This window comes from Dipodomys ordii, unplaced genomic scaffold, assembly GCF_000151885.1.
Source record: "Dipodomys ordii isolate 6190 unplaced genomic scaffold, Dord_2.0 Scaffold47, whole genome shotgun sequence".
Taxonomy (NCBI): domain Eukaryota; kingdom Metazoa; phylum Chordata; class Mammalia; order Rodentia; family Heteromyidae; genus Dipodomys; species Dipodomys ordii.
The window spans coordinates 6,736,675-6,762,943 of NW_012267263.1; the positions used below are offsets into that span (position 1 = coordinate 6,736,675).

The 26,269-nt window shown below is 41.6% G+C and overlaps 1 protein-coding gene across 1 annotated transcript in view; it reads right to left on the reverse strand.

Moving 5' to 3' along the window:
* Positions 1–627: 627 nt before the first annotated feature.
* Creg2 (cellular repressor of E1A-stimulated genes 2) overlaps positions 628–26,269 on the reverse strand; it is a 36,580-nt gene continuing 10,938 nt past the window's right edge. The window contains exons 4-5 of the mRNA XM_013019737.1: positions 2,313–2,426; positions 628–775 (exon numbers count right to left, since the gene is read on the reverse strand). Coding sequence (XP_012875191.1) covers positions 628–775; positions 2,313–2,426 — 262 coding nt within the window. The remainder of the gene's footprint in view (positions 776–2,312; positions 2,427–26,269) is intronic.

Below are 26,269 nucleotides of genomic sequence, written 5' to 3' on the forward strand. Positions count from 1 at the left end.
TGTAAAAATAATGCTGCCCAGCCCCATTCTCTTGAACATTTCACCAATAGTCTACTCACATAGACTCAGCTTGCATACAAAACTCTGCCTGGTTCTAACGCTGTCATGTTCCAGCCGGAGACAGTTGTTCCATTCTAGCAATTGCGATTTAACAATGCATTTGCAATCTGGTGGCACCTCCAGTACCCTATCTGCATCCTGAGTACAATGCGTGTTGTGTCATGCGCATTCAGCTCCTTTTTGGCCACTGTGAGCTTAAGATCCAGGATATTGCTTTTGGCACAGCAGGCAACAGAAATATTCTCACAATACAAAGCAATCACATTGTACATACAGCCTTTTTTTTTTTCTTAAAAGAATGGAAGAGCAATCAGTGGTCTCACAGGGCCATTTTGACAACCAACAATGACTTCCAAATAGGTGAAAAGAATGCAACATAAACAAAGATCGTTGATGTGAAGTGCTCCAACACAAGGGACCCTGTCCGCATCGCTCATTCTGCTGGAGGATGGCAGGGCAGCTAGGAGCCCTTCAGGAAATAGACAGCATTGGAGAGCTGTCTCTGGCTGCAGCCCTTAAAAATAACTTCTCCTTAATGCCAACACCGAGGACTTTCTTCTTACACTATCAGGCCTTTCTAGGCGTTGCTTTGAAATATTCCTCCCTTGAAATGTCGGATACACCTCCATACCATTTCTGAAGCCAGACATGTTCTATCCTCATCTTCATGAAGAACCATTCATACTGGCGAGGCCACTTGCGCATGCCTGGGTGCCTGCAGGGACAAAGGAAGTCCACAGTGAAGCTGCTCTTCTCAAGGGCACATGTCTGTCTGGGCATGATAGCTCTAGACTCCTGGCTTGATTTGCGCTCACAGCTGCTCCACCCAGCCAGAGGCACAAACCTGTGAGTCAGGTCCTGGGACAGCCTTAAAAGAGGCAGGAAGCTGGAGTCCCTACACTGAGTGGACTATGCTCCCTTGGTTTGAATACCAGTTCAGTGATTGAGGAGCCATGAGGCCTTCTGGGCTTGTTGATGTTCACAGGCCCACCTGTCAACTGGCCATGCTGATGTTGCTTTGGTCATGGGCCAGTGTGGGGAGTCAACCAATAAGAGCACATAAAACACTTGCACCCAGCAAGGGCACAGTGGAGTGCTGGATGTTGGAGACATCAGTTAAGGACATATGATCGCTATAGGAAAGGGTACCAAAATAGTGAGCACATGGGACACCTCTGTTTAGGGACAGACTCCACTCCTGCAGCAAGATTCCACTGTTGATCCAGCCCGAGAGCCAGCTAGGGTGGACAGGGTCACATCTACCTTCTGCTACTGACAGATTTGTCCTCCTCTACAGATGACCATGACATAGATTGTTGTTTTGTATGTGTGAGAACTGGGGCTTAGACTCAGGAACTGGTTGTTCTCCTTCAGCTTTTTCTTTGTCTCACTTGAGCCACACTTCTACACCTGGTAAGAATCTCAGAGTTGTTTTTTTTTTCCTGCCTGGACTGGCTTCAAACTGTGATCTTCAGAGCTCAGCTGTCTGGGTAGGAAGGATCAGAGGCGTGAGCCACCAGCACCCATCTTTTAAAACCTTATCAAGATTAAAATGGCCTGCTGGGTGCTGGTGGCTCACACCTGTACTTAGCTACTTAAGAAAATGAAATCCAGAAGATCACAGTTTAAAGCCAGCCCAGGCAGAATAGCCTGTTGAGATTCCATCTCCAATGAACTGGCAAAAAGTAGACCAGAGGTATGGCTCAAGTGGTAGAGTACGAGACATGAGCAAAACAGCCAAGCAATTGAGAAGCCCGAAGTTCAGTACCTGATACCAGATTTTCAAAATTGCTTTAATATCTGAAATCGGCATAAGCAGTATTCAAACACCAAGTCCAAAATGGATAAGTATTTGTCACAAATATGATATCTGTGACAAATACAATAATAAATCCTTAGGGAGGACATTTGAGAATGTTTGTGACACTGACTGGACTAGGAAGGTTCAGTTATTTTCAGTGCAAGGCAGGGCTTAGCTAAGCTTGGAATACACAGGAACTGTGCCAAAGGCATTTACACCTGCAGCATCTCAAGGTGGGGATGCTTCCCCAAGGGTGGTGTCAGCTCACTGAAGCCACCTGCCTGCATAGCACCTGAAGCCCCCAGCACGTCATTTACCACATTGCTACCACGGGGCAGCTCAGGCCCATTGCGGCCATTACTTCACAGGCACCAAACGGCACAGAGTTGACCTGGACTCGTTCTTCTTATTGCATACTTTTTGGCATCTCAATTTGAAAACGTCTTCACACCTTGAAAACATGGCGTGCTTGGCAAATTCTACTTCTGCTGGAGACACAGTGGTCATCTGTCCTGTGAGTGTTAAGCGGGCACACCGGGGATCTTCTGGGTCCACGATGTTTTTCCTGCGTGAGAAGACATTTTTCATGTGGTGAAACAATGATAGGACATCAGCCCGAAACACCAAGGATCTAGTGAAAATGTGAAAAAAGGAGTCATGGGGGCTGGAAATATGGCTTAGTGGTAGAGTGCTTGCCTAACAAGCTTAAAGCTCTGGGTTCGATTCCGCAGTATACACAAACAGAAAAAGCTGGAAGTGGAGCTGTGGCTCAAGTGGTAGAGTGCTAGCCTTGAGCAAAAGAAGCTCAGGGACAATGCCCAGGTACTGAGTTCCAGCCCCAGGACTGACAAAAACAACAACAAAAACACAACAACAACAAAAAACCACCAAGGAGTCAAATTATTGCTTATGTCATTCAGATTTTGACATTGTCTATAACTACTTTAAAAGGTCTCAGCATCAGAGGAGAAAGAAGATGGCAAATTAGAGACTGGGCAATATCAGAGTTCTGTGTGTTTAATCAGAAATACAGGGCTGTAGTTGGGAAATACAGCTCAAGCATAGACACCTGGGCTGGGAAGGTGGCTCAGTGGTAGAGTGCTTGCCTTGCATGATTGAGGCCCTGGGTTCAATTCCTCAGTACCACATAAGCAGAAAAAAAAAAGCCAGAAGTGGCACTGTGGCTCAAGTGGTAGAGTGCTAGCCTTGAGCTAAAGAGCTGAGGGACAGCGCTCAGGCCCAGAGTTCAGGCCCCATGACCAGACCCTCCTTCCTCCCTCCCCCCCCAAAAAAAAGAGTAGACACCAAGCAAAGGCACAATTCCAGACTTTAAACTTTACTACAGAGAGATATTAACGAACAGCTTGGTACTGACATAAAAGTAGGCCTGAAGACCAATGGAATAGACTAGAAGGCCCAGAAATAAACCCATATACTTATAGTCATCTGATATTTGTCAAGCATATGTGTGTGTGTGTGTGTGTGTGTGTGTGTGTGTGTGTGTGTGTACATATATATGTTGGGAAAAATGACAACCTCTTCAATAATTGATGTTGGGAAAACTGGACACCACATGTAGAAACTAAAAGTGGATCCCTGTTTGTCACCTTGCATCAATATCAATTCAAAATGGATCCAAGACCTCAACATCAGGCCTGAAACTTTGAAACTCCTACAAGATAGAGTAGGAGAAATATTAGAACTTATTGGAATGGCAGGAACTTTTTGAAGACAGTCCCAGGGTCATAGTAAACAGGAGAGAGACTTGACAAATGGGATTACATAAAAATAAAATTTCTGCACAGCAAAGAAAATAGTTTCTAAACTAGAAAGACAGCCAACACACTGGAGAAGAAGATATTAACCAGCAATGCATCTGACAAGGGCCTTTTATCCAAAATATACAAGGAGCTCAAGAACCATCCCCCACCTCCAATGAACAAACCAATCACTAAATGGGCAAAGGAGCTAAAGAGATGTCTCAGAAGAAGAATGGCCAACAAACACATGAGGAAATGTTCAACATCTCTGTCCATAACAGAAATGCAAATCAAAACAACATCAGGATTCCATCTCATTCTAGTAAGACTGAAAATTTGAACAGGGGCTGGGAAGGTGATTCAGTGCTATAGTGCTTGCCTTGCATGCATGAGTCCCTGGGTTTGATTCCTCGGCACCACATAAGCAGAAAAAGCCAGAAGTAGTGCTGTAGCTCAAGTGGTAGAGTGCTAGCTTTGAGCTGAAGAGCTGAGGGTCAGGACCAAAGCCCAGAGTTCAGGCCCCACAACCAACAAAAAGAAAAAAGAAAAAAAAAGAAAATTTGAACAATAACAAATGCTGATGGGGATGTGGGAAAAAAGGAACACTATTGCATGGCTGATGAGAATATAAACTGGTATAACCGCTCTAGAAGATGGTTTGGAGATTCCTCAAAAAAATTAAAAATAGAGCTACCTATGATCCAGCCATGACACTCCTGAGTTTCTACCCAGAATATCACAAATTAGGATATAGGAAGGACACTTGCACATCCATGTTCATTGATGCACTATTCATAATAACTGTTATGAAAATAGCCCAGATGCCCTACAAAGGATGACTGGATCAAGAAAATGTGATACATATACACAATGGAATTTTATTCATTTATTAGAAAAAAGTAATATTATGTCATTTTCAGGGAAATGGATGGACCTAGAACAAATAATGTTATGTAAACCAGTCTCAGAGAGACAAATGGTACATATTTTCTCTCATATGTGGAAGCCTGATTTAGAAAACAAGTAGACATGATAACATATACAGGGCTCTATGTATTTATATACAAATTGAAGAAATGAAGGTAAACATAGAGGAGGAATCCAAAGAAATAACTCCTCTGAACTGTTTATCAGAATGAATTCCAGGAAATGGAAACATGGGTTTTTTTTTGGGGGGGGTGAAGGTGGGAAGTGGGTCCCAGGAATGGAGGGAAGAAGGGTGAACAAATGTAGTCATTGTATTCAATATGCACTATGTGAAAAATGAACTATGGGAGGGATAAAATAGGGAAAAATCGAGAAAGGGGTGACATTGCCCAAGAAGCAATGTATTCACAACGTGAATTCTGGAATTGTACAACTCCATCATCATCATCACCATCAATTTAATTAAAGAAATCCTTGGAGCCACTTTACAAGTAGATTCTAGTTTAAAGGGGTGCTGCCCAGAAGGCCTGGAGGGTCCTGAGCTGCCAGCCTGGCCAGGCTCTGTTCCACAAGGTTCTGTGATCTCGGACCTTTTTGTCCAATCCCAATTCCACTTGGCTTTCCCTGCTTCACCAACATATAACAATGGGTAGTTTGCCCTGGGTCTTGAGTCTTCGATGTCACAGTAACTACAAGTAAATAAGTTTGTTGTGCTTTCCTTTTGCAAGCTAGCCTCCAACCTTGATCCTCCACATTTCAGTCTCCTTGAATAGGCAGAATTATAGAAATGAGCCAGTGCTTGGTACAAAGATCATTTTATTGGGTGCAGAACAGATTTACAAATCAGAAGACACAAGCTTAGCAAGACTGGACCAGCATTCTGCAGAAGAAAGGCTCGGGCTGCTACCAAACCCAGTGGTTGCACATGTGCATCAATCAGGGTGGTGTAAGTCCACTAAAACATCCAGTATTTCTCAAACCTTGAAAGGCAGTGTTAGATTCTAGAAAATTATTCCCTCTGACAAGTTCAGTTCTCAACATTATGTCTGACAGTATTGTCAGCAAATCTCAAAGGTTCATTTTATCAATACCCATCAAGTCAAGTCTTAATGTCAAGTCTTAATGGCTTCTTTTTTTCTTTTTCTTTTTTTTTTGGGTCCGGTCGTGGGGCCTGAACTTTGGGCCTGGGCGCTGTCCCTCAGCTCTTCAGTTCAAGGCTAGCGCTCTACCACTTGAGCAACAGTGCCACTTCCGGCTTTTTTCTTTTTGCTTATGTGGTGCTGAGGAGTCGAACCCAGGGCCTCAGGCATGCAAGGCAAGCGCTCTACCACTGAGCCAACTTCCCAGCCCTGGTTTCTTTTTTTTTTTAATGCTTTTATGCTTATATCTGTTTTTGTATGCATCCACAAGCAACATTTTGTCTTTTGTACATTTAACATTTAATGTGTACACATCAACCATAACTTTCAGTGATTTAATGTTTTTCTATTTATTCATTTAGTTATTGTGCTGGTACCAGGACTTGAATTCAGAACTTTATTGCTCTCAACTTTTTCATGGCTGGTGCTCTACCACTTAAGACACCCCCAGTTCAGTATTTTTCTTCATTATTTGGAGATAACATCTCATGGGCTTTTCTGCCCAGGCTACTTTCAAACCTTAGATCTCAGCTTCCTGAGTATCTAGGATTACAGATGTTGTCAACATGAACTCAGTTATTTTTGTCTTCAGTGCAGTATGCTGTGGTAAAAGTGTTTACTGAATTTATTCACTCTTCTTTAGTTCTTCCATTTTCAATTTAATTTGGTTACAAACAATTCTACAACAATCACCCTTGTACCTAACTCCCTAGGCACATATCTGAAAGTTGCAAGAGTGGTTTTGTCATTTGTAATCTGAGCAGTCACGACCCTGTGGCTCCACATTCTCTCTAACATTTGCTCTTACACAAATTAAAAGTTTTGCTGGTCTTACATGGAAGTCTTTGAACCATTTTGAATTGATGCTGGTACAAGGTGATATGTGGGGATCTAGTTCAGTTTTCTGTAAGTGAATATCCAATTTTACCAGTACCATTTGTTGAAGAGTTAAAATTTCTTCAATTGAAGATTTCAGTATTGTTTTAGTTTGTAATTCCCTTGATGGTATACAAAGTTAAACATGTTTACATGTTTATTTGTTGGCTTTTCTTTTTCTTTTGTATTTCTCTGTTGGGTTGAGTTATTTTCCCTCCCTCCCTCCCTCCCTTCCTTCCTCCCTCCCCCTCCTTCCTTCCTTCCTTCCTTCCTTCCTTCCTTCCTTCCTTCCTTCCTTCCTTCCTTCCTTCCTTCCATCCTTCCTTTCCCAGTGCTGGAGTTTGAGCTCAGAACCACATAATGCTTGTTAAACAGGTGCTCTACCACTGAGCCATGCCTTCAGATTGTTTATGCACTCACTAGTTTTTGAGAATTTTGCTTCTTGTCCAAGTATGTGCCTGGAGAGTGAGCCTTTTTTTTTTTTAGTCTTCCATCTATAGCTGGGATGAAAGGCATAAGTTACTACATTCAGCTTTTTCTGTTCAAGTACTGATTCAAACTTTTCTGCTAGAGCTTGCTCTTCTTTTCTGCTCTCTTGCTCTTGCTCTTCTTTTCTGCTCTTGCTCTTGCTCTTCTTTTCTAGCTCTCTCTGCTCTCTCTCTGCTCTAGCTCTTTCCTGCTCTCTTGCTCTTGCTCTTCTTTTCTGCTCTTGCTCTTCTTTTCTAGCTCTCTCTGCTCTCTCTCTGCTCAAGCTCTTTCATCTCTCTTTCCTCTCTTTCCCAGCCACGTGGAGTGCCAACCTTGCCTGGTCCCAGCAGGTCTACTGAATAAACCTACCCCTTACCTGAAAAAAAAAAAACTTTTCTGCTAGAGCTGGGCTGAAACCATGATCCACTTGATTTCAGCCTCTCACATACCTGGTTGAGGAGTATTGTGTTTGCCTAGTTGGGCTTCAAACTGAGATCCTTGACACTTTAACCTCACAAGTAGCTAGGATGATAGATGTGAGCCACCAGTGCCCAGATGATTTGCTTTTTCTTGTTGAGCTGTAATCATACACTTGTCCTTAACATATCACTTCTTGCCCAAATATTTAAATCTAAAGTCTAAATCTATTTAATATATAATATATTCCTAATTAGGATTGCTGGACAAAATATAGCCTGGGCCATCCTCATAGGATTAAAACATTTGTTGTTTATCTGACACTCAAATAAATACTGTGTTAGTGAAGTAGTATATTTGTTGTGGTTGTTGCTGTTCTGAGCAAACAAACTTAAGAAGAAAGGATTTATTTTGGCTTTCAGGTTCGGAGGCTTCAGTCCATGGTCGATTATTCCTATTGCTGTGGGCCCCAGGCCAGGCAGAACATCACAGCCGGAGATTGTGGTGGAACAGAGCTACTCATTTCCTGGCAAGAAGGAGGTGAGTGGCAAAGCATATCTTTCCAGGGTATGTCTCTAGGGATCTACTTCTTCCAATTAGGCTTCACCTCTGATGGTGTCTATCACCCCCAGAAGACTGGGAAGGCTGGGAACCAAGCCTTCACATAAGAACCTGTGAAGACACTTCATATTCAAATAATCACTTTCATATGTTGTTTTTATTTTGCCAGTCCTGGGACTTGAACTTAGCACTTTGGCACTGTCCTTGAGCTTTTGTGCTCAAGGCTAGCACTCTATCACTCGAACCACAACTCTGCTTCCAGCTTTTTTGGTGCTCAATTAGAGATGAGAGTCTCATGGACTTTCCTGTTTGGGCTGGCTTTGAACCATGATCTTTAGATTCCAGCCATCTGAGTAGCTAGGATTACAAGCATGAGCCACTGGTGCCTGGCTAAAATTCAAACTTTAGAACCATACACATCAGATTTTTTAATCTATAGATTTATATAACCATCACCACAATCTACTTTTAAATCCTTATGTCCCCACACACCAGGCATGTATCAGTTAGCACTGGATGCTATATTTAAACTTTAAATGGAATAACAAAACTCAGTAGTCAAAATCACTGTAAAGAAGGGCAGCAAGGTGAGAAGGCATTCCTTAACAAAATATTCAATATTCAATAAGGCACTGAGCAAAAATGGGCCAAGGGAGAATTAGATGAGAAGTCATAGAAACCTAAGGTCTATGCAGAAAGAACTCTTGATAGATCATCAGGATAGAAGTAGAATTTAGCAAGTAAACTTTATTACTCAATAAATAGTGCTGGAAAGTGGCTATATGGAAAATACTTTAAAATAGATAACTATATCCCATCACAAGCTAATTTTAAATAAAACCAATAATCTATAAATACAGAGCAAACTCTAACACATTTAAGATAAAAGTGTAGAAAATATGCTAATGACTTCAGGGTTAGAAGAAATTTCTTAAACAAGACACAACATGAATAAACCCTAAAGATAGATGGTTTGACTAAGTAAAGTACAACCCTTTTCCCTAACAAAATATTCTAATTAAAAAAATATCCTTTGGGTATAAGGTTACCAGATTTGGGAAATAAAAATACACAATGGGCAAGTTTCAACTGCTCTAACAAGATGATTTCTGTAATTTCCTACAATTTTTTTTTACTGATATAGTAGCTGTATGAATGTGTTTCCTTCTTCATTCATAATAATAGGTTCAGCTTGCTATCAATTTATTTAGGACTTCTGCATCTGTGTTTATGAACTATTTTGATGGGTAACTTCCCTTCTCCTACTATTCTTGATAGTTGGCATTAAGCTTATACCGGTCCTGAAAATGATGTGAGCGCTTCCTACTTCTAACCTCTACAACTTTGTATATAAGATTAGGAGTTGTTATCTATGTAACATGTAGAAAATGAATATATAAGCTCCCCTGAGCCTGACAGTAATTTTGTGAGTACGTTTTTAAAAAGTGACTTATTTTATTATCTTCAAATATCTGTACAAAGCATGTCCATGTAAAAATAATCTTGGTCAGTGTCACCCTTTCATTATTCTCCTCTATTTATCCCAAATCCACCTGCTTCCTGGAGTTTCCTAGTTTCATTTTCACATATGTCCAGTGAGTGTTACTATCATATTGCCAGTTGGGATTGTATCAGGTTGAAAAGTTTCTGCACAATGAAAGATACAGTTGTGGGGCCTGTGTGTGTGTGTGTGTGTGTGTGTGTGTGTGTGTGTGTGTGCCAGTCCTGAGGCTTGAACACTGTCTCTTGTTGTTTTCTGCTCAAGTGCTCTACCACTTTCAGCCACAGCTTCACTTCTGGCTTTTTGGTGGTTAAGTAGAGATAAAAGTTTCATGAACTTTTCTGCTTGGGCTAGCTTTGAACCTCAGTCCTCAGTTCTCAGCCTCCTGAGTAGCTAGGATTACAGGCATGAGCCACTAGCACCAGGCAGGATATAGTGTTAAGCTAAACAGACAGTCAGCATTAGGAGATGAGGTTGTAGCTCAGTGGAAGAGCATATGCTTAGCATATGTAAAGCCCTGGGTTCAATCTCCAGCACCAAACAAACAAATAAAAATACAACCTATAGAATAGGAGAAGATCTTTGCCAGAGGATCTAATTAAGGATCTAATATGAGGAGCTAAAAAACTACCCCCCCCACAAAGAGTCAATAACCCAATTAACAAATGGACAAAGAACTAAACAGACAATTCTCAGAAGTAAAAATGGCCAATAAATACATGAAGAAATGCTCAATAACCCTGGCCATAAAGGAAATGATTCAATTATTTTAAATGGTATAGTTCAAAGATTTCTGTCCTTTGGTAAGTTCTTTGTTTTTTTAATCTATTTCATCTGAATGCTCAACTTTATTTATATAAAATCACTTACAGCCAGCTACCCATGGTTCATACCTGTAATCCTAGCTACTCAAGAGGCTGAGATCTGGAAGATCAAGATTTCCAGGCAGAAAACTCTCCGAGGTTCCATTCCCAAAATAACTAGCAAAAAGCCAGGGCGGAGGCGTGGCCTGAGTGGGAGAGTGCCAACAAAAGAGTCAAACAAGAGCAAGAGGCACTGGGTTCAAGCCACCGTACCTTCAGTTATTTATAACATTCTTCTAAGTCTGTGCTTAGGTTTGATGTTCCTCTTTTTATTCCTTATTTGCTCCTTCTCTTTCTTGCTTCACCAATTTTGCCAGAAGTTTTCAAGCTATGTGAGCTATGCTCCTTGTCTCTATTCTAGATTAAAAGCCATTATTGACTGTAATTTTATTGTTTCTTTTCTTAAAAACAAAAGATGTCATAAATAAAGTTTTAAAAATCATCCTTTGGGAATAGATTTTAGCAAATAAAATACACAAGGCTGATGGGCACTGATTGCTACTAGCTACTGAAGAGGCTAAATCTGAGGATCATGGTTCTAAGCTGGCCCAGGCAGATAAATCCAAGAGACTCATCTCAACCAGTAAAAACCAGAAGTAGAGGTGTAGCTCAAGTGGTAGAGCACCAGCCTCGAGTAGAAAAAAAAAATCAAGCAAGAGGCCCTGAGTTCTAGCTACAGTGCCTGCACTTGTGCACACACACACATACATACACACACACACACACACACACACACACACAGAGTAGGCTTAAAAATGTTATAGTAATTCTCTCACTCTCTCTCTTTCCCTCTCCTTCTTCCTCTCCATCTCCCTCTCCCTCTTCCTCCCCATCTCTTTATTTCTCCCCCCTCCTTTCTCTCTCCAACCCTAAGGCTGGGACTCTGGGCCTGGGCACTATCCCGAGCTTCTGTGATCAAAGCTAGCCCTCTACCATTTGAACCACAGCTCTACTTCCAGCTTTTTTTGTGGTTGCTTGGAGATAGAGTCTCATGGACTTTCCTGCCTGGGCTGGCTTCAAACCATGATCCCTAGATCTCAGCCTCCTGAATAGCTAAGATTACAAGTATGAGTTACTGGTGCCTAGCTAATTTCCTATTTTTTTTCTTGATCTGATAGCAAGGTGAATGGGTCTTTGATTTGGATACTTACCTTGTTAATTTATAGTATTTTGTTTCAAGCATAAGTATTTAGGACTATCAATTTCTCATATCATTTTCACTTGAGCTTCTTGTTTTCTAATTTCAGTGATGGTTTATTATTTTCTTTTTTATTAAATGATTTCTTATTGAGATTAAGTGATTACATACATTTCACAAATTTCACAGTATTGTTGAATAGTGATACTTAAAGTCCCAAACACATTTTAACCTCCACAAGGTAAATTGTCATGATCATAGTCTATAAAGTTTGTGAATTCTATGAGCTTTGACAATACAACTATTTCTTCCACATCAGGTGATATGTACATTTCTTTATGGTTTATTATTTTCATCAGCCTGTGTCACATGATTTGGAGCTGGCCCCTTCCGTCCTCGCCTTGGTATACCTATAGAATCCTCTTTGAATTGGTTCTCCCATCTAGTCAATGCAAAATGGACAAAGTGCTAGATGGCAAGCCCATGCTTGCAAGATGTTGTAGAAGACTTTGTCCCAGCCTGCTGGAGAAAGAGATGCTTCAGATGTCTTGAGATGTGACTTAAGTAGGAGTTAGAATTTTTTTTTTTTTGCTTTAACAAGTTCTTGCTTTGGCCAGGTAGTCTGGTTTTGGTTGATAGCTTAAACTTTTAACCCCTTTCAATCTAACCAATTGTGTAAGATTGTGTACCTAAGTTCTGAGCAATTGGAATGAAAGGCAGATAGGATTAAAACAAGGATGTACTGTGCACCCAGTGCACTTGCTTACTTGGCTTTCTGTCAGTAGCACACCTTTCTGCCTTGCTGAGTTCCCGAGTTGGTATTCTTATTCCTATGGGACACCCCAACATCCCGAGACATTTCCAACACCTCACAAAAACTCCTCGTGTCTATTACTTCACATTGAAGTCTTGAGCAAGTTACATCGTCAAGCGAAGCACATGTCTGCCTTTTAATTAAGGAACTTGTTTTCACCTGTCTAGAAGTTTTCCTTTATTACACACCCCTGTGAGTCCTAGCGAGAGAGGGTAAGAGTGGCCATGCCCACGTATTCTGGTAAATGGCTTCGCGTAAGAACACTGTGTTAACTTTGAAAGTTTTACAAGCTGTGTTGCAAGAATATAGCTGCTGAGTTGTTAGTGTGATGAAAGAATGGTGGGATGTCATCGCAACCTAGAAACATGGAAGCCCACTGCACTTTGGGAAAAAAGACACAGGTATATAGAGAAAATATGTGAAATCAGCAAACAGGAACTAAGTTTACAGAGATCTGAAATAATGGTCAAGATAATCATGGGTTCATGATGGCAAGTAAATACGTCAACAGAGTTACTCTGCAATGAAACTGGCACTCAACTCAGTCATGAAAGAATAACCATACATTTCAGTAGGGGGTGTATTTGATTCCCACTGCTGCTGGTTATTCGGAATAGAAAGGATATTATAGATTTAAAAATGCAAGCCAGGCCCTGTGGCTCACTACTATAATCCTAGCTACTCAGGAGACTGAGATCTAAGGATTGAGGCTGGAAACCAGCCTGGGCAGGAAAGACCATGAGACTCTTTAATTAACCATCAGAAAATCAGAGGTGGTGCTGTGGCTCAAAGGGTAGAGTATTACCCTTGAGTGAAAAAGTCAGGGGACAGTGCCCAGGCCCAGAGTTCAAGTCCCACGACCAACAAAATTTAAAAACAAATGCAAATACTGTACTTTCCATTTACAACATAGGAAATCCAGTTAATTTGGTGTCACTACTGTGACAGGCTAGCTAATAATCCCCTAAAAATGTCCATGAGTGAATCGCTGGAATATGCAAATATGTTATCTTATATGGAAGCGGGAAATAAGATTGGCAGTGATTTGAATTTGAATAGGGTGATTATCCTGAATTATCTGGTCAGACCCAATGGAATCAGGTCTTCAAAAGTAGAACAGTAAAGCCAGGCTCTGGTGGCTCAGGCCTGTAATCCTAGCTACTCAGGAGGCTGAGATCTGAGGACTGCAGTTCAAAGCCATCTCAGGCAGGAAAGTCTGTGAGGTTCTTATTTCCAATAAACCACTAAAATGCTAGAAATGGAGCTGTGGCTCAAATGATAAGAATGCTAGATTGAGCAAGAGAAGCTCAGGAACAGTACCCAAGCCCTGAGTTCAAACACCAGAACAGCACACACACACACACACACACACACACACACACACACACACACACACACACACACACACACACACAGAAGAGGAAGGCAAAAGACAGTGTGGAAGGGATGTGATATGAGAGTAGGGAAGGGGGCATGAACCAAGGAATGTAGGTAGCCTCGAGAAGCAGGAAAAGTCAAGAAAAGGGGATCTTCAGAGGCTCTACAATAGATGGGTGGATCAAAAAATATGGTACTTGGGCTAGGAAGGTGCTCAGTGGTAGAGCGCTTGCCTTGCATGCATGAGGCCCTGGGTTCCATTCCTCAGCACCACATAAGCAGAAAAAAAAAGCTGGAAGTGGAGCTGTGGCTCAAATGGTAGAGTGCTAGCTTGAGCTGAAGAGCTGAGGGACAGTGCCCAGGCCCAGAGTTCAGGCCCCATGACCAGAACCCCCCCCCAAAAAAAATATATATGGTACTTATATACACAATGGAATTTTACTCATTCATTAGAAAGAATAAAATTATGTCATTTGCAGGGAAATGGATGGACCTAGAACAAATCATGTTAAGTGAGAAAAGCCAAGCTCAAACAAAAGGTACATGTTTTCTCTCATATGCAGAAGCTAACTCTAATATACACCAGGGCATGTTCAATTATACAGGATTCTAGGCACAAACAGCGAAACTACAGGAAGATTCTCCTGTTTCTTCCAAAAGGCATAACCTCTGACCATTTTTTTGGGGGGGGTCCAGTCGTGGAGCCTGAACTCTGGGCCTGGGCGCTGTCCCTCAGCTCTTCAGCTCAAGACTAGTGCTCTACCACTTGAGCCAAAGTGCCACCTCCGGCTTTTTTCTTTTTGCTTATGTGGTGCTGAGGAATCAAACCCAGGGCCTCACGCAGGCAAGGCAAGCGCTCTACCACTGAGCCACCTTGCCAGCCCCAACCTCTGAACATTTAAAATACAATTTATCTGAATGAATTCCAAGAAATGGAACATGGGCTTTAGGGGTTTTTTTTTTTGGTGGTGTGATTGTTGTTGATTTTTGCTTTTATTTTATTTTTGCTTATTCTTTTTTTCTGTCTTAGGGAGGACATAAGGGGGGGGTGCAAACATGGAGGGAGGGAGGATGAACAAACATAGGCATGGTACTCAGTAGAATAGAAACTTGCTATTTTATGCTTCCTACTGTGGCTGGAATGATGTGCATTGAGATGGAGTCTTGTAGAGTTTTTTTTGCCTGGGCTGGCCTGGAATTACAATCTTCCTGATATCAGCCTCCTATGTAGCTAGAATGACAGTCATGAGCTAGTGGATCCCAAAACATATTTTATATTTATCATGGAACTGTTTCAAGCAAATAATCCCTATGTATGCATTTCTACAATAGCCTTCCATGCAAAGCAAAGACAGGCACCATTTAATAATATTCACAAAGTCAAACATTTCCCTGAGGTAGGATTATACAGTCCATGGGTTTGGAGTCAGATTTCATCATGGTTCTTATGTTTCTGGATGTCTTGAGAGCAGAGGCACACAGTAGATACCTTTTCCTCAACTGTTAAAAATCACAGATGGTCTCTGTGTATGCAAATGTCATCTGGCCCTCTTCATATCATCCTATTGGAATTAGAGCTCAGAAAAATAGTGCCATGATATGTAGATAATAATGTGATGAGTAAGAATCGTTTATCCTTAGCCCAGGAATAAGCATGTCTTCTGTGAGACTCTAGGAACTGTGTCAGGCAATGTTTGCAAATAGGGTAAAATTTGTAGATCTTTCACAGCTCTTGATATCATGTAAAACACTGCATTAGTTGCTTTTGGTTGGACTTGAATAACTTTGGAACCAAGAAGGTAAAGATAATTATATCACACTGAGTAAAAACTCTAATTTAAAGCTACAATGTCTGTGGGAGATTGACCTGTTCATATTAAAATCCCTTTCCCTTCCCCTTTCTCTTTCCCTCCCCAGGCCTCCCCTCCCTTCTCCTGGTGCATGGTGGAGACACAAGGTAAGAAGAGATGTGCCTTTCAATTCTGAGGGACAGCCAGGAAAGGGAGCAGGAAGGGCATGTGGTGTGATATCTGCCCTGTGTTACAGAAAATACAAATACAAGATGCCTAGTTAAATCTGAGTTTTAGAGAAGCAACATTTGTTTTTTCAATATAAGTATGCCCTATCCAAATATTTGGAACATACTTATACTAAAAAAGTTTAATCTGAAATTGAGGGTACATAGACAAACCTAGTTATACCTTCTGGTAAAAGCCTGCTACAGGGGCTGGGAAGGTAGCTCAGTGGTAGAGCGCTTGCCTTGCATGCATGAGGCCCTGGGTTCGATTCCTCAGCACCACATGAGCAAAAAGAAAAAAGCCGGAAGTGGCACTGTGGCTCTAGTGGTAGAGCGCTAGCCTTGAGCTGAAGAGCTGAGGGACAGCACCCAGGCCCAGAGTTCAGGCCCATGTCTGGACCAAAAAAAAAAAAACACACACACAAAAACTTCAATTTTATTTAGATCCTTTGAAAGAGAAAAAAACTGATTTGTTTTATTGAATCCCTGAGAGACAGAGATTTCCATAGACTGAACTGTGCAATCTTGTGACTGGTAAAATCATCATCATCATATAAGAGCTTTCCATCATGAGAGATTTCTTCTTCATGAAAGGCAACTGGAAATCTGGGGAGAGTTTTTTTTTTTTATGGTTACTGAGACCGGGTTGGGAGAGGGGTCCATGTGCAATGCAGGAGATAACCTGAACTATCTCATAGGTGAGACAAGCACGCAGGCTTTGTCTCTACCAGATGCATGCATGCCTGCATGCATGCATCCAGGTAATAAATCTATCTATCCATTCATTCTGGCACCAGTGGCTCACACCTATAATCCTAGCTACTCAAGAGGCTAAGATCTGAGGATCAGGATGAAAAGCTAACCAGGACAAGAAAGTCTGGGAGACTCTTGTCTCTAATTAAAGCTAATAAAAAGATAGAGTAGAGCTGTGGGTCAAGTAGTAGAGGGCTAGCCTTGAGCAAAAAAGCTCAGAGAGCACCCAGGCCCAGAGTTCAAGCCCCAGAACTATCAGCAGCAGCAGCAGCAGCAGCAGCAGCAACAACAAAAGAAATGAAGAACAGTGAAGATTGTTTCTTTTGTTATTTTTTATTCTTTTTTTAATTTCTGGAAATTAAAATTTCTTTGACACTACTGTATTGATATTTGGGGCTAGATAATTTGCTTGATGGGGACTATCCTGAATATTGGAGAATAATTAGCAACTTCCCACTGAGATGCCAGTAGCATCCCCCTCCTCAAGTCACAAAAGTAAAGTGGTTTTTAGATATTGTCAAATGTCCCCAGGGAGAGATGTGCCGGCCTCAGGTTTGAATTCCCTGGTGTAGATGCAGATCAGGTAGAGACTGAGTGAAGGGAAGGAGTGAGCTGTCACTTGTATGGCTTCAGACTTAGCAAAACAAACAAACAAAAAAAACCCAAAACAAAAAACAAAAATTATGTTGGTGATCTATTACTAAGAGAAAAAGGAAGGGAACAATAAGGTTTGTTCTCAAGAAAAGGAGAAGGTGTGAGAGTGAGCGAGGGGTAAGGATCCTGCTTGGGAAATGGAGTGAGGTTTTTCTAGTCCCACTGAGTACTACTGAGATCACTTGGGAGGATTTTGTTTTTTGGGTTAACCAGGGGAAGAAACAGCATGTACTTTGCCCTGGGCAAAGTTGAGCTGTCTCAGGTTAAGAACTGTACAGCTAGGAACAGGGTTTAAGGGGATTAGGTGTGGCCCTGGAACAACTACAGAGAGAAGAGGGCAGACCAGAGGAGGTCTTGAGACAGACCACAGAATGTGACCTGGGCAAAGGGAGAGGGGAGTTAGGAGGTGCTGCCAGACAGGAGACTGTGATGGAAGCAAAGGATTGGCGGGCACCCTGTAGTCCAAGCATGCTTCAGAGGGTTTTCCAAGCACGGATATGGGACAGAGGCTAAGGATAAAGATTCTGGCTGTGGTGTATTTTCTAGCAAATCTAGAGAGTGGTTGTGGGAGTGGGCAGTGGGAACTAGGCTATAGAATGGAGCTGAAGGTAAAAATAAGGTGGCAGCAGAGAAGAAAACTGGCTCTTGCAAGTTTCCACACTCCAGTTTTGCTTCTGTCCTTCAAGGTAACTTGAATACATATGACTTCCCTTTGTTTTGCTAACCTTGCAGATATCTATAGAAAAAGACACATGGTTCTAAGACTGTCTTTACCAAGGCTGGCTACTTACATATCCTCAATTGTGATGTTCCTGCTAAACTACAATATCCAGAATTGACCTCAACATGGTAGCAGAAGGCATGGAAAAAGAAACAGTGAATCACTTCCATATCTGCTGCTCCATCCTTCTATGGAAGTAGCTACAAAACACATCTATTTTATTCTATTTCACTTGTAATAGAATTTAAAAAATTTGTAGCATGCACAGGTTGTGTCTCATCTAGTACTCATTAGTTTTTGTCCAGTTTTGTTACCTTCTTGATGCCATTTTCTTGGTTTTGACCTTGGCATTTGTCATAGTCCATTGGCTGTTGATAGTAACACAATACCATGGATTGGGTGAGTTATAAAGAAAAAGGGTTATTTTTGTCTTATGGCCCCGAGGTTGAGGGGCCACATCTGGTAATGACCTTCTCCCTAGGGACCACATAGCAGGAGACAAGGAGTACCCTAGAGACCTGCCCTAGAGACTGGATTTTGTAACAGACACACTCTTGAAATAACCCATTAATCAAAGAATCTGTTAATCACACCCATTAATCAATGAATCTATTAATCACACGGATTAACTCATCTATTCTTTAAAAAGGGGGAAATCCTCAATTATCTCTTAAAGGTTCTACCTTGACCCTACCTCTTAATCTCTTATAATAGGAATTAAAGTTCAACATGAGTTTTAGATGGCAAAAATATTCCAACCATATCAGCTTCTCTTGACCAATTTTCGTTCTCTCAAATACAATTCATTGTATCAAGCTCCCAACTCAGTTCAACCCCAGAATCCTTCCTTTGGTTTTATGTGGCCACCATATTTTAGGAGACCTATAAATGCTTAAAGAAACACAAGCACTCTATTTAGAATTCAGGTTCAAGCCAGCCTTATAACAGACCTCTTTAGGACATTCAGTTAAAACCATCACTCACATTCTTTGCGAAATTAGGTGTAAAACAAATATAAATCTATCTCTGTTATTATCTTCTAGTTCATATTAGTTCATTTGGTACATAGGAATGTTCTCATGCGAATTTCCGTTATGGAGGCTTTCCTTAGAGAGAAGACTTTGTTTGGATACAGAATGTCCCCTAAAGGCCCGCATGTTAAAGGCGAGGTCCTCATCCTATTTCATTATGGGGCTGTGCTAGAACCTTTGAGGGGTGGAGCTTAGTAGTAGATCCTCAGATGGAACCTAGTAGTAAATCCTCAGATAATTGAGGATATGCCCTTAGACTAATTTGGGGACTCCAATCCTTCCTCATTCTATGTTTTGCTGCCGGGCAAGGAGGTGAGTGGTTTTCCTCTGGGACACACTATCTCTTGTGCTTCTTTGCCACAGGCTGAGAAATCTAGGATCATAGATTGAAACCTCCAGTCCATAAACAAAAAAAATGAACCATTTTTTCCTTGGTAAGTTGGTTATCTCAAGTATTTTTTGTTATAGGGTCAGGAAGATGACACAGAAATCAGCAATAATTTCCTAACTGATCAATTGTAGAGAAATTATCAAAGGAATGGATGGCCTTTCAAGATGACATCCATCCTCTGCAAATGATATTGTCTATAGCCGGTTACTTTCTTCTCCTGGGACGTTGAAACCATCTTTTTAATATCTGTTCCAGAATCACTACATAAGTCATTTGTGTCATTCCTCAGACCTTCCTAGCCTCTGATTTTTGCAATTCAGAACAACACTTGTCATTTTGATGACATATTTTGACAGCCCATTTGAGGCCATTTCTATGTTTCAGTTCAATGTTTTTTATCCATAAATTCCCAGAATTTCTCAGAATGAAATCAGCATCATTCACAAGCCTGGGGCATACAGATTTAAAGAATAGATTGCTACATTACATTCATTGCTCATCTTGAGCTAGGATCTTTTATTCCATGTCAAATCTTATTTAGCAGACACTAGTTGACAGGACAGAAAAATGGGGAAGGAGAGTCACTTCTAGGATGGGAGAGATGCTATGAAGAGTCCTTGCTGAGAGTTGTCACTATCTAAAACGAGGCTTTTTTTTTCTTTTTTCCTAGTGTCATTGGAGTTGACCTCGGTGCCTACTACTTGCTAGGAAGGCAGGCTCTCTACCATTACTTGTTAGGAAGGCAGGCTCTCTACCACTTAAGCTATGCCAGGTCCAACATGACACCTCTATATGCTTCCATGTATGAACCTTTTCTCTTGAGTTAATCATTTCTCTCACTTTGATATGGAAAGGAATCCTTCACATCCATCCCAGGGACCATATGGAGGCAGGAAGGCAGAAGAGAAAGATTATTACAAGGTTTATTAGAGGGGCCATATTTCCCAGGGAAGAAGCACATGGCATCTGTCCATATCCAAGTAGCAGGAGGGTCTGGGGGCAAGAAGTGAGGTAGGTGGGTGTTCAGTTGGGTCTGGGTAGAGAAAGGGAGAGGCCAGCTGTATGGCAGGAACTCTGGGTGGAGCTGAGGACCAAAGGTGGGCATAATGCTTACAGATAAGCTTGGAATATATAAAAATTTACCCTGACCAGCTGAAGATCACATTGCATGTAGTTGAGCCATTTTAACTTCTGTATTTTAAAACATTTATATTATAAATAAATGCAATCGTGACTCCCCTGAAATACCACAGCATACATTAGTATAAATTATCATGTCGTAATCTTCATTTGCAAGTACATTTAAACTGGCACATTCATTTGTGGTTGGTTGAACCATAGCTTCCCCAAAGAGGCCCATGTCCCAACCATTGGGTCTCATGTAATACCTTACATGGCAGGTGTGTTGCTGTTAAGGGACTTGAGAAGGGAGGAATATTCTGGATGATTCCATAGGGAAATGTAATTGGAAGGATTCCTATAGGGCATTCTTATATAGACTAAAGGATTTAGGGCAATAGAAACAAGAGGTTGGACCTCATGAGACCCTGAATCAAGGTATGAAAATGACCTCTAAATGATGAAAGAGACAAAGAAATCAATTCTCCTTTAGAGCTTTCAGAGAAAAGCAGGTCAGACAAACATTCATATATTTTGTTTTTTGCCAGTGCTGGAGCTTGAACTCAGGGCCTTGCATTCTCGCCAAGATTATTTGCACATGGCTGATGATCTAGCACTTGAGCCATACTTCTGATCTAGGTTTTGGCTAGTTAATTGAAGATAAAAGTCTCATGAACTCTTCTAACTAGGCTGACTTCCAATCTTGATCTTCAGCTCTCAGAGTAACCAGGATAGGTATAAGCCACTGGTAGCTGCATCACATGGATCTATTTAAGCTTTGTAAAACTCACTTTGGACTTCTGGCCTCTAGAACTGTGTAAGAATAACCAATGTTGTTCTAAGCTAAAAAAGCTATGCAAGTTAATTACAGCAGCAACTGAAAAAGAATGTACCAACCCCCAAGGTCCATCTCAAATATGCCATATTTCAGTCAGTAAATATTTGGTCCCATGCTATGCTCAAGGCTCTGCACTGGTTGCTGGGGGCTATGAAGAGCTAGAAAGACAGAATCTTGGTCCTCACAGAGTTTGTACTACAGCAGACACTGGGAGCTTGCTATATAGATTCCGATTTATTTATTCACTTGCTGTTATGTTCTGAGGGCCCAGGAAGGCTTAACTCTGAAAAATGAGGGGATAGGAAAGGCACTCAGACATTAGTGCTTCTTCACGAATGGGATCTTTGCTCTTCTAAAAGAGTTCTGGCAGAGACCCTCACCCCTTCTACCACTAGAAGACACAGCAAGAAGTTGCCTTCTATGAACCAGATTCTGATTGTGTTTTGATTTCTCATGAAACTATGAGAAACAAATACCAGTTGCTTATAAGCTACTCAGACTCTGTCATTTTTTTATAGCAGCTGGAATGGGCCAAAGACACAGTCATTTAGACTAGGTCAAAGGCAGGAAGGAGAGGGATGTCAGACAGGTTAGACCTGTGCAGAGGTAGATCACTCAAGGCCTTGAAGGCTCTACCAATTTTCATCCAATCCAGTGGAGCTGGCTGTGACAACAGGAGCATTTGTTAGTACTGCACATGTGGTGCAAAGTGAGCACACTCTGGGACATTTCATCCCACAGCAAGATGAAACTTTTAAGGAAAAAATTCTAAGTGAGAAAGCATTGAGGGATTTAAAGCAGAATGGTAGAATAATGAGATGGGTGATTTGTAACTATTCCTCTGGTTTTAGGATGGAATGGATGGGAAAGGGGTCAGTTAGGATCCAAGAACACCAACTGGGAACATCAACAGAGGATAGTGAGTGACAGTGGAAACTTGGGGCAGAGGTGGAGAGAAGTGTGGAGCCGAGGAGAGGGAGACTAAGTAACCTGTGCTGACTATTGTGGGCTATGAGAGGGAGAACAAAGCTAGGGCAATGGAGGGTCTGCTCTGAGTGACCAGGTGCATGGGGAGCCCAGCAGAAGATCCCACTGGGGAACAAGGAGAGGATTGAAGAAGTGGGATTTGAGGTCTGGAGCTTAGGTGAGAGGTCATTCATGAGAATCATGGGAATATTAATTCAGGAGTCCCCTGCCACCTATAGGTGTATTTGGTGGTAGACAGAGAGAACAGACAAATATGTAGAGTGAGACAAGGCTGGTTCATGGGAACTTCTCTCTCCCCACTAATCATCTCTAGAATAATGTCTTTAGAGAAGGTTTAATGAATGCTAAGTATCTCTATGTGTGCTGTATACTTTTCTCTTCCCCCAAAGGAAGATACTGTCTTTCTTCATCTTTATCTCAACAGTGCTTAGCATAGTTCATAACACAGTACATGCTCAGTGGATAGTTGACGAAGTGAATGCTTTTGGGATTGGCGGTCTGCATATATCTGTATGCAGGTGTCTAAAGCAAGTTCCTGTGGAAATTGCATGCAAATCAATGAAATCCCACTGTGTTTGCATAGATTCTATAGCATCAAAACCAGCTCTTCCTGAACTGTGGCTGAGGCCTGTCACTGTTTCTAGTGTGTAGCTATATAAGAGGGAGTTTTAGAGGGAGGCAGTCATCTGGGATGGAATCGCAGCCCCATCAGAATTTGATTTGTGAGTTCTTGTGCAAGTCCTTCAGGCTGTGAGCCTCAGCTTCCTTATCTGTTAAGATGGATCTAATGATGGTAGTGTTCTCAGGAGACTCTCAGGAGGATTCTATGAGGAGTTATTTATGTCAGTGGCTTAGCTGTCACAGAAGTATAATGTATATTACATCATAAATACATCTCTTATTATACTAAGAAGGTATGCAGAGTAAGTCAGGTACTATTGATGTTCATCTCCTTTTCTAGTGTCTGCCATTCTCTTTCCAACATTTGTTAGTACTGCACATGTGCTAAATAATGAGCACACACCAAGTTATTTCATCTCGAAAGCAAAATTATGGATACAATTCCTCCTGTGTTAGGACCAAGGAAACTGAGAATCACACAAGTTAAATGAGTTCCTCAAAGGAAAGTACACATTAATAGGGGGCTTGAGCATTCAAGTCAATGAACTACAAATGAGAAGACTTTTGACCTTAGTGTAGCCATTCTCAAATTTAAATGTGCACCAAGAGTTCCCTGGCTAACCTCCTGTCTTCAGAGACGTTTGAAACCAGAAAAAACATTTAACGGATAGCTCTACTGGTCTCAGGTTGCATACCTCAGTTTACGTGCTACCCCCGGAAGCACACTTCTTGGGGCCAGGCTGATCTTGAGACAGATCAGAGGGGCACACATCTTCCCAGAGTAGTAAGGCAGGAGTTAGGCACTGTTAAGCATTAAGTACTAGTAAGTACTATTAAATGCTACTAAATGTTGTTCCGTGTCTTTATTATCAGCAACCTTTTAATACTTTCTGTGAATGACTAAAACTATCAAGAGCAGGCCTTCTTCATGGATGGCAGCCTTGAGCAGGGGAGCTTTATCAGTAAAGGGAGAAGATCTTTTACTGATAGCTGCCCTTTGGGAAGAGTGGCTATTTTTGGACATTTTGCAATTCTGAAAAGGATACTCGAGCAGCTGTGGAGTACCACTACAATCACAGATGTAGACATGCACTAATCATGACTACTGCACAAAGCTAGCACTAGCCTTAGAAAACAGTACTCTAAGACAAGTTTGTGTGACTTTCTAATGATTGGCAGCCATTTTCATGAGGAGGGGGTGAGCAACTTCCCCTGGGTGGTGTAGCAGAAGGCCTGTGATTGGTGCAAACGCAGCCATTTATTTACATGAAGGAAGGACTGACGTGATTGGTGCAGACGCTAGCCACAGACCCTTATGGTATACAAACACGCTGTTAAGCTCACTTTTTCAAGTTAGGAAACTATTGCGTGATCTTATCTTGCCTACTTTTTTCCCTCCTTATCTCCTATCATATGATTAGCAGAATAGGCTGAGCTAATAACACAAAGAGAAGTTTGTAGAAGTGGTTACATAGTGGCAGCAGTAGTGTAGGCAACAGAGTGGTAAGCAAAGACTACAGAATGGAGGCTTTGAATTGCCTAAGAAACTGCCAGTCTCCGTAATTGGAAGAGTTCCAGAGAACTGCCAAGGCTTAAGGGCTAAGAGTCCCTGACACCCCAGGTTTGAGAGCTGTGGCACTGGCCTCTGTTAGGACACAGGGTCCTAAGGTCCCAAGGGCTGTAACACTAGCTGTTGTGGAAGCTGAGGGGTCTTAACACTTGAGGCATACTCAGGAGCTGTAGTATCCGCAGGTACCTGCGGTCAGCTGTGGCTACTCACTGTGGCTAGAAGCTGCTACAATAGCTGCCAAGAGCCGAGCCACTGGTGGTTAAAGCCCAGAGCAATAACCCTCCAACCTGAAGGCCTAGAGCAATAAATCCCTGACTTCTAAAGCCTGGAAAGTTTAGAAGGCCCCTAGCCCCCAAGCTTTGAAGCTTAAGCCTCTGGTTCTGTCAATCCAAACCCTCAGTCTTGGGCACACAAGGGAGTAGGAATGCCAGCAATGGCAGAGCTTCTCCTCATCCATTCATGGTTTCTATCCAGGCAGAGCAAAAGGAACACAGCCAGCTAACGGATGACAGCCTCACTCCTGTTCCTATGGCCAGGCTTCACAGATAGGGTAGTTAGGTGAGCCATGCGTCTTTAGGGTCACTTCAAGGGTCATATTGACTCCTCTTCTCCAGGATCAGGAGATTTGTGATTTCCATGTATGGTCCTACCTACCTGAGGGTCTAGCTGCCGTGCTGACTCCTGATCGATGTTTCCCTGAGATCACTCCTGAGATTTGTCTTTTTTAAAATTTTATTTTATTGTAAAGATGCTGTACAGAGGGGTTACAGTTACATGAGTAAGGTAATAAGTACATTTCTTGTCAAGCATTGTTACTCCCTCCCTTGTTGTTTTCCCACTATATCACTTCCCTCTTCCACCTCCCTTACTCCTCACCCCTCCCAAAGCTCATTTCCAATATACTGTCTTGTGGGTATCATTGTTGCAATGGGTCATCCTGTGTCCCTGTTTCAGCATTTTGTTATTCCCCTTTCCCGCCTCAAATTAGACAAATGCATATACAAAATGCAGGGTACCAAAATCAAGTACAGGGACAACAGGGGATATACCATAGGGGGAAGAATATACAAAGGAACCAAAAAAAATCACATAGTACATTAACAACAACAACATAGAAGACTTCTTGGGTCCATATCTTGGGGTTCACTTCACTTATCATCTTATATGTACATAGCTTTTGAGCTTTTCTGCTCATCTGATAAGGTTATCCTAGACATATACTAATTATTGCAAATGAGGGAAACCATGGGACCTATATTTCTCTGACATTTCTTCTAGATCCCTCTTCCATTCTGCCATCACTGCCAGCACTTGTCCATGGTTTACCACTAAGCCCTGACCAACTATGTTTTTTAGACCAGGGATGGTTCCCCCAGACCCAGAATTGTCAGAGTAACTCTACATAAACATACCTAGACCAAAAGAACTCAGGTGTTCTTTGCTGGGACCACACCTGGAGAGCCTCATGCCAGCTAGGCAAGCACTCTACCACTGAGGCCCTGTCTCTGAAATTACTTATTTTACTTTAAGTACTCAGTAGGTCAAACTGCCATTCTTTGAAATATCATTTTTCTAAACTCCAACAACTCTCAACTATTGGAGTGGAAGCTTTAACTCTTAGGAGATTTCATATTCATGCCTATGTGGCAGATCTTGCTAGCTTGATTCAACTATCTGGCAACAAACAAGCAGGGGGAGAATGTGTGTCTTTCAGTCTTATCCATAAATACCTACTCTATAGTAAATACTGAGAAAATACCCTTTGAAGGGAAAAAGCCCTATTTCAATAATAATATTCACTATGTTGCTTTGTATGTGTGTCTAATTAATGGTTAAGTGAATAAATTCAATTAATGTTCAATTGA